The sequence below is a fragment of the Leptopilina heterotoma genome, unplaced genomic scaffold (assembly GCF_015476425.1).
Source record: "Leptopilina heterotoma isolate Lh14 unplaced genomic scaffold, ASM1547642v1 Lhet_123, whole genome shotgun sequence".
NCBI classification, from domain to species: Eukaryota; Metazoa; Arthropoda; class Insecta; order Hymenoptera; family Figitidae; genus Leptopilina; species Leptopilina heterotoma.
The window spans coordinates 3,130,307-3,143,944 of NW_025110842.1; the positions used below are offsets into that span (position 1 = coordinate 3,130,307).

General features: G+C 29.5%; 1 protein-coding gene across 4 annotated transcripts in view; it reads left to right on the forward strand.

The window, feature by feature from the left end:
• The first annotated feature begins 430 nt into the window (after positions 1-430).
• The window catches only part of LOC122512604 (histone acetyltransferase KAT6B), a 47,150-nt gene continuing 33,942 nt past the window's right edge, over positions 431-13,638 (forward strand). The window contains exons 1-2 of one of the 4 annotated variants that reach the window (XM_043628526.1): positions 431-591; positions 11,120-11,774. In XM_043628526.1, the coding sequence (XP_043484461.1) occupies positions 11,238-11,774 (537 nt within the window). In that variant the 5' untranslated portion in view covers positions 431-591; positions 11,120-11,237. Of the gene's footprint in view, positions 592-713; positions 846-1,575; positions 1,765-11,119; positions 11,775-13,638 lie in introns of those variants that run through there. The other 3 variants (XM_043628528.1, XM_043628527.1, XM_043628529.1) reach the window with 3 other exon arrangements.

Genomic DNA, 13,638 nt, shown 5'->3' on the forward strand with positions numbered 1-13,638 from the left:
GTTTTAGTTTTCTTTCAACTTTTAAGAAATGAAAATAAAAAAAAATTTTAATTTTTTATTTAAAAAAAAATTTTTTTTTATAAACAAATTAGTTTTTTTTAACTTTTTTAACTTTTCCTTTTTGAAAAATCTTCTCTATATTATAAAAGGTATAAATAAATTTTAAAAACATGAAAATTTCGAAAATTCATAACTCGAAAATTTTGACAATTAAACAAAAATAAAAAAATACGTATCTGCTTTTTTGCGATACAGAATAGAAAAAAAATATTTTTGGACGATTTTAAGAGGTCGATTAAAATTTCACGTGGAATTGCCCATATATAAAATACACACGGCACACGGGAAAACGAGTAACCAGAGTGAGAGAGAGGGTCCCTCTGCTCTCGGGTGTTTGCGACGACGGTCGGCGCAGTGCGCTCCCCACCGGGTGCGCAGTAGCAGTCGGCCATCTTTGTCAAGTGGTAACCTTTGTTGATTTGTGAAATGTGACGCCGTTCCGCGAAGATAATCGGTGTTCGTGATAAAGTGCCCAAGTGTACATCTTGTGTGCCATTCAATTCAGGATTACACATGGAATTGTGCTGACAGGTAATTACAAAGTGTGTGGTGTACAAAGTGTTTTATTTTCGAGAGAGAAAAAAAATAGTTATCGCAATTTTTTTCATTGTCCAAAAGCCATAAGGGAGAGAGAGAGAGAGAGCGCGCGCGGCTCTCTTGCAGCCGCCTTCTCTCTGTGTATGTGTCTCTCCCTCACTCTCTGTGTCTGTGTGTTTTCCAATCGTCAAAACTTGTGTTGCTTGTGTCCCCGATTTTCAATTTTTTTCCCCCTTGGACAGTGTCAGGTAATTATTGTTAATAATTGTCTGATTTGTTTCCCGGAAAAAATCCCCTTCTGTTCCTTCTTTTTTTTCCTTTTTTTTTGGCGGGAAATGTATTTTTTGTTTTTTTCTAAAATTTAGACCTATTTTTTTCAATTTAATTTTCATGGGGGGAAAAAATTTATTGGCAATGTGGTGATGAAAGTTGATGCGGAAATTCGCACAACCAGGCGAAACTGGGATTGCCACGGACCTACAAAATGGCTGCCCGTCGGGCTTCGAGAATGTTGAGTTCGCAACCGAGCATTGGCCGTAATTATTGCCACTAACGGCTCAACGTCTTTTTTTCTCCTCCTTTCTTTCTTTATATATTTTCATCGTTCGGTTTGGTGAAGAAATCTTTTCCTCTACCAAAAACGTTCTCTCTCTTAGTCATCTCACGTTTGGCGGGATTCTGTTGAGCGACGAAAATTTATTCTCTCAATTCCGACGGGTCACAATTTTCCGTCGGTTCCTCTCAAACTAAATTTTTTCCTCTCTCTCTCTCTCTCTCTCTCTCTCTCTCTCTCTCTCGGTTTTTTTTCTCTTCGCTAAAAAAAAATCCATCACCAAAAGTAGTGAAAATTTCGTTTTTTTTTCCTATTTGTCTAAACGTGTCTTTTTTTTTTTTGTGAAAGTATTCGACAGTGTTACAGAAAAAAATAAAGTTGATGCATAACTTACTGAAAATGAACCAAAAAATAAAGTTGTGTTTGTGAAAAAAATATTCCAACTTTAGTGGAAACTGCAAAAGGAAAAAAAAAAAGAAAACGACAGAAGTGAAACTACAATAAGGAAAATACGACAAAAAAAAAGGTGGAAGCTAAAGAAAAAGAAAAATGCAATATGTAAAATTAAGGAGAAATTACTATAACTGAAAGAAGACGAGAAGTTTAAACGTAAAGTACGAAAAAGAAACATTGTCTCTTTAAATCTTGAATGAATTGAATAGTTTTCCTAAAGAGGGGAAGGGATTAGATAGATAGGGAGGAGGGGGGAGGAAAGTGATGTTTTTTAGTTGAATTAGAAAATAATTTGTTTAATTCAAGTTCAATATATTTGGTTAAGTTTGTGAAATATATTTGGTTAAATTGAATTTGGCAGAAATATTTGACTTAATATTTGATTCAACAGTAAATATTTGGTTAATTTTGTTAACAACTTTGGCAAATTTTTTCTAATATTTTATTAATTTGGTCAAATATTTGTTTAATTTTAGCAAATATTTGGCTAATTCGGTCAAATGTTTGTTTAATTTTGGCAAATATTTGGCTAATTCAGTCAAATATTAGTTTAATTTGGTCAAATTTGGTTTCTATTTTGTCAAATATTTGGCTAACTTAACTAAATATTTGGCTAATTTACCTAAACATTTGGTTAATTCAGTCAAAATGTTTGGATAATTCAAATATTTTGTCCAATTTAAATAAATGTTTGGTTAGTTTAATCAAATGTTTGACTAATTTAATCAAATATTTGGTTAATTCCATCAAATATTTGTTGCATGATACCAAAAATATTTGGTAGATTCTATTACATATTTAGTTAATTTCATCAAATAATTGGCTAATTTAACTAAATGTTTGTTTAATTTGGTCAAATATTAAGTATCTAAATATTTAATTAATTCAGTCATCATGTTTGGCTAATTCAAATATTTGTTAATGTAACCAAAAGTGTTTGACTAATTTAATCAAATGTTTGGCTAATTTAACAAAATATTTAGTTAATTCAGTGAAAAGAAAGTTCGGCTAATTTAACCTAATATTTGGCTAATTCTGTGTAATATTTGTTTAATTTGGTCAAGTATTTGGCTAATTTATCTAAATATTTGGTTAATTCAGACATAATGTTTGACTAATTCAATTATTTGTTGAATGTAACCAAAATGGTTTGGCTAATTTAATCAAATGTTTGGCTAATTAAATAAAAAATTGGTTAATTTCGTCGAATACTTAGCTAATTTAACTAAATATTTGGTTAATTCACCAAAATGTTTATCTAATTTAATCAAATGTTTGGAAAGTTTTATCAAATGTTTGGTTAATTCTACATCAAATATTTGGCAAATTAAACCAAATATTTAGTTAATTTTATAAAAAAAAAGGGACAAATTTATTCAAAAATATTTGGCAAAATTGTCTAAATATTTCATTGATTTAATCAAATATTTGTAATTATTAAAAATTGAAAAACTATTTTAAATTCTTAACTAATTGTTATTAAAAGTTAAACCGAACTAACCAAATTAAGTTTTAATCAAAAAAATTTTTTATACTAATTCAGACTAAATTTTTTTTTTTTTATTTGTTCTTTAAAATTAAATAAATTTGATTTAAAGAATATCTGATTCGAAAGTAAAATAATAAACAAAAATCTTGATTTAATTTTATTTAGAGGATATTAGAAAAATTGAAATAAAAAAATTAAAAATTAAAAATTAAAAAAAAAAAAAAAAAAAAAAAAAAAATTTTAAAAATTAAATTTTTTTTAGGATATTTAGAGTATTTTCACAATAGTTTTCAAATTATTTTTTAATTCAACTAAACAGTTTTTCTATTAGTGGGAGTTGTAAGTTTAATAAAAGTAGTTAGTATTATTTTTATTACTATTATTATTATTGCTTTCAGATAAAAGATATGATTGACTCAGAGACTATTATAAATTTTTTTTTTTTAATTCCTTTCAAATAAGTTTTTAATTGATTGAAATAAAGTTTTTATTTGTATAAAAATAAAAATTTAATTGATTTAAATAAAATTTTAATTTATTCAAATAAAATTTTAATTGATTCAAAATAAAGTTTTATATGATTCAATTATAAAATTTTATTTATTTCAAAATAAGTTTTATTTGATAAACAAATAAAAGTTTTATTTTTCTTGAATAAAATGATTATTGAAAACAAAATAAATAATTTTTGTAACCTCTCTGAGACAAAATATATTTTTATATTTAACTCAAGTAAAATTATATTTAGTTTAAATTCAAATTTTTCTCTGCTAGGTTACTACTTTAGTTTCTATTATTATTTTTACTGTTTTTCCTATAGTTAATATTATTCTTTTTTTTTATAGAAAATAGAAAAATAATTTTTTGTTTAAAATTATAGGGGAGAGTCTCCAGTTGTGAGACGGGTTTCATTTTTGACCCGTAAATTGTAAACGAGTAAACGAAATTGTAAATAAAATACACCGTTCGAAAGGTAACAGAAATACGCAACTTTTATTAAAAGAAAGTATAGTGTTTCGATGAACTCAAAAAATTTTACGATACATTTTCCGAGCACATCGCTTTTTTCAAAAAAAAAAAATGTCTCCAGTTGTGAGACACTCATTAAAAATTGCTAAAATTTAATAAGTTTGACATAAAACGTTATGTTTAGTAGAAATAATTAAATATATTAATAATATATATTATTATATACTAAATAATAATATTTATTCGCCAAAATATGACTATCAAATAAACACAATTTAATAGCTTCAACAAGAGCCTTAAAATTGATTTCTTCTGAATCGATTGACTTTTTTCCACTTGACATGCCCAAAAATACTAGAAAAAAAATGAAAACAACATTTAAATAGTATGCCTGCAAAGTCGTATTTTTTATGCTGCCCAGATGGGTGTTGACACCGTCTCACAACTGGTGATATGCTGTGTCTCACACCCAGAAATTGACGCTATTTTGAAAAAGGAAAATTAAATTATTTTCAACCGTAGATTGGAACAATGCAATATTGCATCACAAAATATAAGGAAAACACTAAAAGAAAATGCATTACATTTACCTTTTCCAATTAATTAACTTGGAAAAAAAGTACTTTGCATTTATTGAAAAAACGCTTTTTAGTCGATTATCACACACAGTGTTGGTATTTAACAAAAACAGTTTATATATCCGCTTCGGCGTACACGAAAAAGTTGGCTCATATAAAAAGAAATGTTTTTATATAAACCAATCGGCTTTTTAATATTGCTTGTTAAAAAAAATTGACTGTCTCACAACTGGAGGTGTCTCACAACTGGAGACTCTCCCCTAATAACAGAAAATTATTTTTTATTATTAGTATTTTTATCATTTCTATTATTATTCTTATTATTATTATTACTATTGTTATCGGTTATTTTTATTATTATTGTTATCGGTTCTTTATTATTGTTATTATTGTTATTACTACATTGCTATTGTTATGAATTATTTTTTTTACTTAAATTTAAAAAAAAAAAATTTTAAGGTTAAAAATTTAGTAGCATGAAGTCAAATAGTAAGGGGGGAGGGTATTTAATCAAATTATTGTCATTAGTTACTTTTTATTTAAAATTGAAACAAAAAAAAATGTTCTTAGTGTTTAACAATTTAGTAGAATTAGTCAAGTAGTGGTAGGGTAGGGATAGAGGGGGGTGGGGGGTTATTTAATCTTATTCTTATTGGTTCATTTTAATTTAAATTTTAAATAAATAAATTTTTTTTAAAGTTAAAATAGTGTAGAATTTAGTCAAGTAGTATGGGGGGGGGGGGGTAATTATTAAATCATATTATTTTTTATTTAAATTTTAAACAAGAAGAAAATTTTAGTCAGAGGTTTAAAATGTATTTAGTAGAATTAAGTCAAGTGGTAGTGTGGAAGGGGTTGTAAAGAGGGGAGGGGGGGGGGTTTATTTAATCATACATGTCAGTTTATTGGTAAACTTATATACTTATATATATATAGGAAACTAAAAGTCGCAGCTGCAGTTGCCTTTTTTTCACTTTATAACTTGTGTGTGAGAGGGGCAAACACCCGGCCGCATGTTTTACCGGACAACCGGTATTTTATTTCACCTAATATGATACGGGCATATGTACCGACTTAATTACCTGCAAGGCCTCAAAAAAACTACGTCTATATACTTAAAACGAATATACCATATATTTTGTATTCTACTTTAATAATAATAACAATTTTAATCAAAGTAATAATAATTATAATAATAAAAATTGCCGAAAAACGGTTTTTAACAAAAAGCAAATAATAATAAAGACAAAACGTGGTTTTTAACGAAAAGCGACCGCTTTTTGTTAAAACAGTTTTTTGTCTTTATTTCTGATTCAATCAACAAAATTATATTATTAATTAAATTAGTTAAAGTATTTTTCTTAAAGATAACATATTTTTGTATTCTTAGATTTTATTTGCTAAATAAATTTTGATTTTATGTTAAAAATAATTTTAGCATTTTATAACGTGTCACATTTCAAATAACTTTTTAATTTGTAAAGAACAATATTCTATTATTGTCATATTTAATTAGAAACTCATTGATTCATTCAATATAAGTTACTAATTTATTTAATTGCCTCTATATTACCAATTCAATTAGTTAACTTTGACTAATTAACAGTGAACGAATCCGTACTATTCGAATTAGTCAAAATCTACTTTTTAATTGTAAAGTTGTTGTCGATGGACATAAAATATCTTTTGTCAAAAGATGCAAATATTTTGAATGCATTCGATGTTCTTTTTAAACTACATTTTATAACAAACAGACGAAATTTACTATTAATTTTATGTTGTTGTCAATCAATGGACATAAAATCAACCAAACTTCTTGTCAAATAAAATATTTTCTTAAATTCGATAAAAAATAACGGATTTTAAGAAATGAAAATTATTACTTTCATCAATATAAATTATTGTAAAGTATCATTGATTGAAACAATAGTTTATTATTTTATCAATAAAAATCATTTTCTTTAGTCACAATAACTAATTTTAACGAGTGAAAATAATTGATAATAATAAAACTGATAATAATAATATTAATAATATTAATAGTACTATTATAATGTTCTTCTTCACTATTTTCCGTTACATATTGAAAGAAAGAAAAAAAGATTCTTGAACGTAACAAATTTTAAGAATGATTCGAATCTATTTTCGGCGGATGTATATTACCAAAGAGCGTAACCTTGAAAACGTGCGTGAATGATGATACATTTATCAATTTCCGAGAAAATAATATATATACATAACGAATATATAAAAAAGGCCGCCGAGAATTTAAAAAAAAACTTAATTTTCTTCCCCCTCTTTAAAAAAAAATTTTCTATTTTTTTTAATTTGAACCAAAAAATACAGCCAAAGGCGATGCCAAAGGTAAACCATTATAGGCACTACAAATTAATGCAATACATGTTTGCGAATAATAATAATACAAAAAAAATAGTATAAAATAAAAGAAAAATGTGTGTAATTAATCAAATAAAAAGCAAGCGAAGTGATGAGAAACAAAAGAAAACAAAAAAAAAATGATAAAAGAATTAAGAAATTAAACAAAATTTAATTATGGTCGCAGGACTATGATGCGTGAAGTAATATAAGCGTTTGTAAGCTAAAGCATTTAAACTAAAAGTGTCGAAATCGGTGTATCACTAGGATTCAAATAAGTCGTTAATAGTTTTAAAATTTTATTTTCTTGTTATAGTGATACAATAATAGTCTATAGACGATGATTAACGTTTATAGACCTACAGACGTTATTAACGTTTAACGTCTAGACTTCGAACAAAAAATTCAGGAAGCAGAAAATTGAATAGGTTTTTTTTTTAAATTTAAATATTAAGTAGAAAGAATTTTTTCCACTTAGGTTAGATTTTTGGCGGGAATGGAAGCACGTGGCTCTTAAAATACGCGCATGCGCAGAAATGTCGACTGGTTTTTTTTAAGAAGAGATTGCGGAAAGAGAGGGGGGGGGGATTTAAATAGCTCGAATTAGAGTGGAATTTATATATACAGCAGACTGAACACATTTAGGGTCGAATTTAGAAGGCGTGGAAAGCAGAAAAAGAAAAAAAAAGTATTTAGGGTTCTGACTTAATAAATTTAAGATGGGAGTTTATACATACATATAGAGAGGAGAAAAAAGTCGACCCCGGAATTAGAAGTAGGAAACTTCCCTGTTTTTTTTTTTTTTTTTTTTACTTTTTTGGCTTCTTTGGAAATCGGGGTATATAAACTTCCGCCTTTTTGAGTGAGAGAAGGGTACTACTGCTCTAACCTCCTCCTCGATTTTTTAGTCTTTAACAAAATGCCTTACGTGTGAAACTCCCTGAGAGCGGAATATTTATTACCGACTAGAGGTTATTTATTACCCCACGTCCTGAATAACCGAAAACCTAGGTCAACAATTTAGTCGGAACACGGCAAGTTATTTACACTCGACATTCCGTTTTTGATTATTGCCTTTTTTACTTTTTCATTTTTGACAAAAATATATTTTTTTTCCTTTTTTCTTTTTGGAAAAAAAATTATATTTTTTAGTATCTTTATATTTTTGTAGTATTTATAATATTTTTATAGTATTTTTTATATTTTTATAGTATTTTTTATTTTATTTTTTTATATATTTTAACAGTATTTTTACATTTTCATAGTATTTTCATATTTTTATAGTATTTTTTATATATTTTAACAGTATTTTTACATTTTTATATTATATTTATACTTTTTATAGTATTTTTATACTTTTTATTTAATTATTTTTCTTATTCTCCTATTGTTAATATACTCTCAAAAGTTACGGTTTAGTTACGTAAAAAATAAAACAGTTTTTATTATTTGATTTCAAAGCCCCCCTGGGGGCCGTTACGTTACGTCGAAAATTTAGGTCAAATTAGACCTTTTTTACCCACAGATCATTTGCTTTTACGTTACATTGAAATTAACGTCAAATTTGACCTATTTTTGACCGACAAGTCAAAAGGCATTAAAAATAACTTTTCCCTTAGGGGCCGTTACGTTACGTCACAATTTAGATCAAATTAAACCTATTTTTCACCTAAAATTCTTTTGATTTGACGTTACGTTGTAATTTACGTCAAATTTGACCTGTTTTTTAACCTGCAAGTCAAAAGTCATTAAAGGTAACGTCCCCCTAGGGGACGTTATGTTACATTACAATTTAGATCAAATTAAACCTATTTTTCACCTAAAATTCATTTGCTTTTACGTTACGTTGAAATTTACGTCAAATTTGACCTTTTTTTTAACCGAAATGTCGAAAGTCATTGAAGGTAACGTCCCCCTAGGGGCCGTTACGTTACGTCAAAATTTAGATCAAATTAAACCTATTTTTCCCCGAAAAGTTATTTTCTTTTACGTTACGTTGAAATTTAGATCAAATTTGACCTAGAGGTCATTCAAGGTAACGTCCCCCTAGGGGCCGTTATGTTACGTTAACATTTAGGTCAAATTAGACTTTTTTACCTACAGATCATTTTATTATAAATTGCGTTGAAATTTAGGTCAAATTTCAAGCGAAATACGAAAAATTATTGAAATTTTGTTCAATCGTAAATTTCCCTCTTTGGGTTTCCTGAGAACGATTGCTTTCTGGTCTGTTTTTTTAAAAATAATTATTACGTATTTTATTGTTACTATGATTGTTGTACTGTCCAAAGTAAAAATCGAAAAAGACGCATTTGCCGTAAGGTCGAAAATCGCTTAGCGTTTAATGACATAATAACCGCATAATAATCGGCTTAAAAAACTTTTTCAAAACAGTAAATTTCCCCCCTTTTAGAAAAGAATGAAAGGAGAATGGAGAAATTTACAATAATTTTTAATTTACAAAAAAAAAGAAAACTGATGAAATTAGTAGATATTAAAGTTTACCGTGTAGATGAGCGATAATATCGGAATATTGGCGACCGAGACGAATGATTAATAGTCGTTACAATCGTGTACACACGATTTGTCGGCTGTAATAGGGAACACGATTTAAAACTAATTCTCGGTAATATAATGACCCTAGAGGAGCAAAGAGAGAGAGAGAGAGAGAGAAAGAGAGAGGGAGGTGGTGGAGAGGGTCACGGTTTTATGGGGGATCGTTCCTTAACCACTATGGGGGGTCCTGGAAGGTCAGGAAGCAGGAATTTCAAACCCCTCTTGCCTGCTTCGAGACGAAATACGACACAACGAGTCACGTTCCTGACTTTTTTCTGCTTTGCTTTCCTTTCTTTCTGAACGCAGGAAGTAACAACCCATTTTAGTAGACGTTTAACATTCTTATATAAAGAAAAAAAAAGTTGAGGGGAAGGCTTTATTTTTACATTGTATTTTTAGGGGCGAGTGAATTTTCGTTCGAGAGAAAGATTGGAGAGTTTTTTTGGTATTCAAGAGGAAATATTATTCCTTCCTAGCAATTCGATTTAGAATCCATCGAATCCAGACTTTTCGGTTTTCAAAAATCGTTTATCGTTTTGGTGTTCAAGAATTGATGGGGAAATAGCTCTTGAATACCGCAAATAATCTGCAATTGATACCCTAAATTTTTAGGTTTTGTTGGTTCTAAATAATCTGAACGTTGCAGTAAATAATTAGCAAAAAATGTTTCTGAAACATCTGCAGTGTTGTTCTCAAAAAATTAATAATCGGTTTGATCCAAATCTAATGTCGTTGTGATTGTAAAATAATACGAAATTTGTTGTCGAAAAATCTGCAATTAGTCGGCAAAACATTTGGTTCTTCAAAAGTTTTTTTTGGTTCAAAATCTGCCTCTGAAATGAGTCAAAAATAATCCGAAATCCACAAGTAAATGATCTGCAATCACTACTCTAAGTAATCTACAATTAGTACCAAATGTTTTGGATTTTCGTTAGTTCCAAATAATCAGAAATTTGACCCAAAGTTGTTCAAAAACAGTTTGTAAAACATCTGTTGTGTAGTTCTCCAAAAAACAGTATTCAGTTGGATCCGAATCTAAAGTCGAAATAAACCTAGAATAGTTCGAAATTTGTTGGCGAATAATCTGCAATTTATCGACTAAACATTTGGTTGTTCGAAAGTTTTTGTTAGTTCAAAATCAGTGCCCGAAATGGGTCCAAAATAATCTGAAATCCATTCGGTAAATACTCTGCAAACAGTACTGAAACAGATCTTCAATTAGTAGCAAAAATTTTTGGGTCTTTGTTGGTTCTAAATAGTCCGAAATGAGAACAAAATTATCCAAGTTGTAAAAAACAAACGAAGTTACAAGTTAATTAAAAAATTATCGAAGTAAATCAAAAATCTAGGTTTTAGCCCCTTCTTTGTATTCGGTTCGTTCTGGATACAACATCGAAATGTGGACTTGAATCAAAAAATAATTTTTCGAAACATTTTGGATTCCTAATCAAATCCTCAAGGTTGTAAATGTTCATTTACAACCTTGAGGGGTTGAATGGGTAATGGGTCCAAAGATCGTATTAAAATACCCTTTTTTTCTGATTACAGGTTTCAGCCAGAATGTGAATGTCCAGGTCCTCACTCACTTTGGATGGTGGGGGGAGGCGGTTTAATTTGACGAGCTGAATAAAAACACGCTCGTCAATATTATCCCAAAAATAAACACATGGATGAGCAGGAGTCCGGTGACGCGTGGTCGGCATGGTTTCTGGATGCGATTCGAAAGATTCGTAGCCAGAAACAGCGACCAAGTGTCGAGCGGATATGTCACGCTATTCGGCAACATCATAATTTCCACGAGGAGGAAATCGCTGAACATTTAGAAGTGGCCGTTAAACGTGGTGACGTACTAAAGATATTCAATAAGGGTCAGTCGTCATATAAGGACCCAGGTGGTCTGCAGGCACGTCCACTTAAGGTTCAAGGCAGTACTGATCTATCGAAAGTTATTGGTAAAGCTGTACGTGAATTGGGCGAGCGTGATGGTTCAACGCTCAAGAGTATTGAGAAATATTTAAGGCAAAGTCACACGGTTGAGGAGGAGGTTGAAGGTGATTTGCGTACGGCACTGAGATTATCGGCGAAGAGATCCGTTGATCGGGGTATTGTCAATCAGGATGGAAGGCTCTTTAGGCAACCGGATCGACCGGCTTGCACGACGAAGAAAACGGCTGAATCTGCGCCTGTTGATGGAGCATTGAAGGTGAGTTGGAAATTTTTTTTTGATTAGGTTCTTTACTGACACTTTTTGGTGATAATTAGGGAATTTGATAGTTAACAAATTTGAAATAACAGTAGCAACAGTAACAGTAATAGTAGAAATGGCAGTAACAACAGAAGCAGTAACCGTATTAGCAGCAATAGTATCAGAAATGACAGTATTAACAGAAGCAGCAACAGAAATAAAAGTAGTAACAGAAGCAGCAGCAGAATTAACAGTAGAAACAGGATTAGTAAGAGTAATAGCAGCAGTAGTAGTAGCAGAAATAGCATTAACAAAAGTAGTGGTGAAAGTATTAGCATCAGTAGTAGCAGCAATAACAGTAGTAACAGCAGCAGTAGGAATAATAGCAGTAGTATCAGCAGCAGTAGCAAAAATAACAGTAGCAACAGCAGCAGTAAGAGTAATAGCATTAGAAATAGCAGAATCAACAACATCATTAATATCGATAGTAGCAAAAATAACAGTAGCAACAACAGCAGCAGTAACAAGAACAGAAATAACAGTAGAAACAGCAGCATTAATAGCGATAGTAGCAGAAATAACAGTAGCGACAGCAGTAACAACAACAGAAGTAACAATAAAAACAGCAGCAGTAGAAATAATAGTAGCAGTAACAGAAGTAGTAGTTGTAGTAACAGCAGTAGTAGTAGTAGTAGTAACAGCAGTAGCAATAGTAGCAGCAGTAGTAGTAGTAGTAACAGCAGCAGCATTAATAGTGATAGTAGCAGCAGTTCTAAGAGCAGAAGCAGCAGTACAGCAGTAGTGGTAGGAGCAATAGCAGAAGTCAAGTAAACGATTCGTAGAACAAGCCTCCAGGGAGCCGCGCAATCATCCATCAGAATAATGTACCAGTTTGTTAATCGATTTAAATGTCACAAGTATTAGTGCTACCACCGCACCACATGTGTTGGCATACGAGATCCACTTTCTAATCGGGAATACATTAATAAAAATACCAAAGGGGAAAAAATTAATCACCAACCGCTTCGTGCTTGGAATAACTCCAATCGTATAATAGCTTGCAATGAGAAAGATTATCTAAATTCTGTACAAACATTTTATTACTAATCTTTTTTACAACTTTACAAACCTGTAATATGTTGTCTCCTCAATCTTATCTCAAACATTGGTATCTAGATCTTTTTAAATGTACTTTTTTGTTTGATAATTCTTTTCCGGTTTTTCGTTCGATAGTAGCATTCTTGTCAATTACCTTAAAATCTATATAGTTATTCTAGATTCAGTATTCAGTAATATTCGTTTGCCACTTGAAAAATTGGATTTAGTTTCGGATTCTGATTCTATTACAGAAACTAGATTTAGTGTCAGATTTGGTTCCTACTAGAAAAACTAGATTTAGTGTCAACTTCTGATTTTAATAAACAAACAAATTTTAGTACCAGGATTCACTTGCACTAAGGAAATAAAATTTAGCATTAGGTTTCAAATACAAGCTTCGCACTCATCTACTAAAACCTACTATTTACTACTTTTTTTAAGTTATGCTACTATTTGGGTACTTTTTTAGATTTCAGCCACTAAAAGCTGTTATTTCTGTTTTTTTTTTTAAATTTCCACTACTTATTCGCTAATAACAGAAATCAAAAACTATTCTCAAAAAATATAATCAAATTCTTTTAAACGATTCAATTAATCAATTATTTAACAAAATTTTTATGCAATTCTTCCCAATAATTCAATTACTTTCACTAATAATAACATTTTTCATGGAATTTCAATTTTTAAAAAAATTTTGATAAAATTCGAAGCAAGAATTCAATTATTTTCATAAATAATAACTCATCGAAGAATTTCAATTATTTTTAAGACTATTTTAAATAAT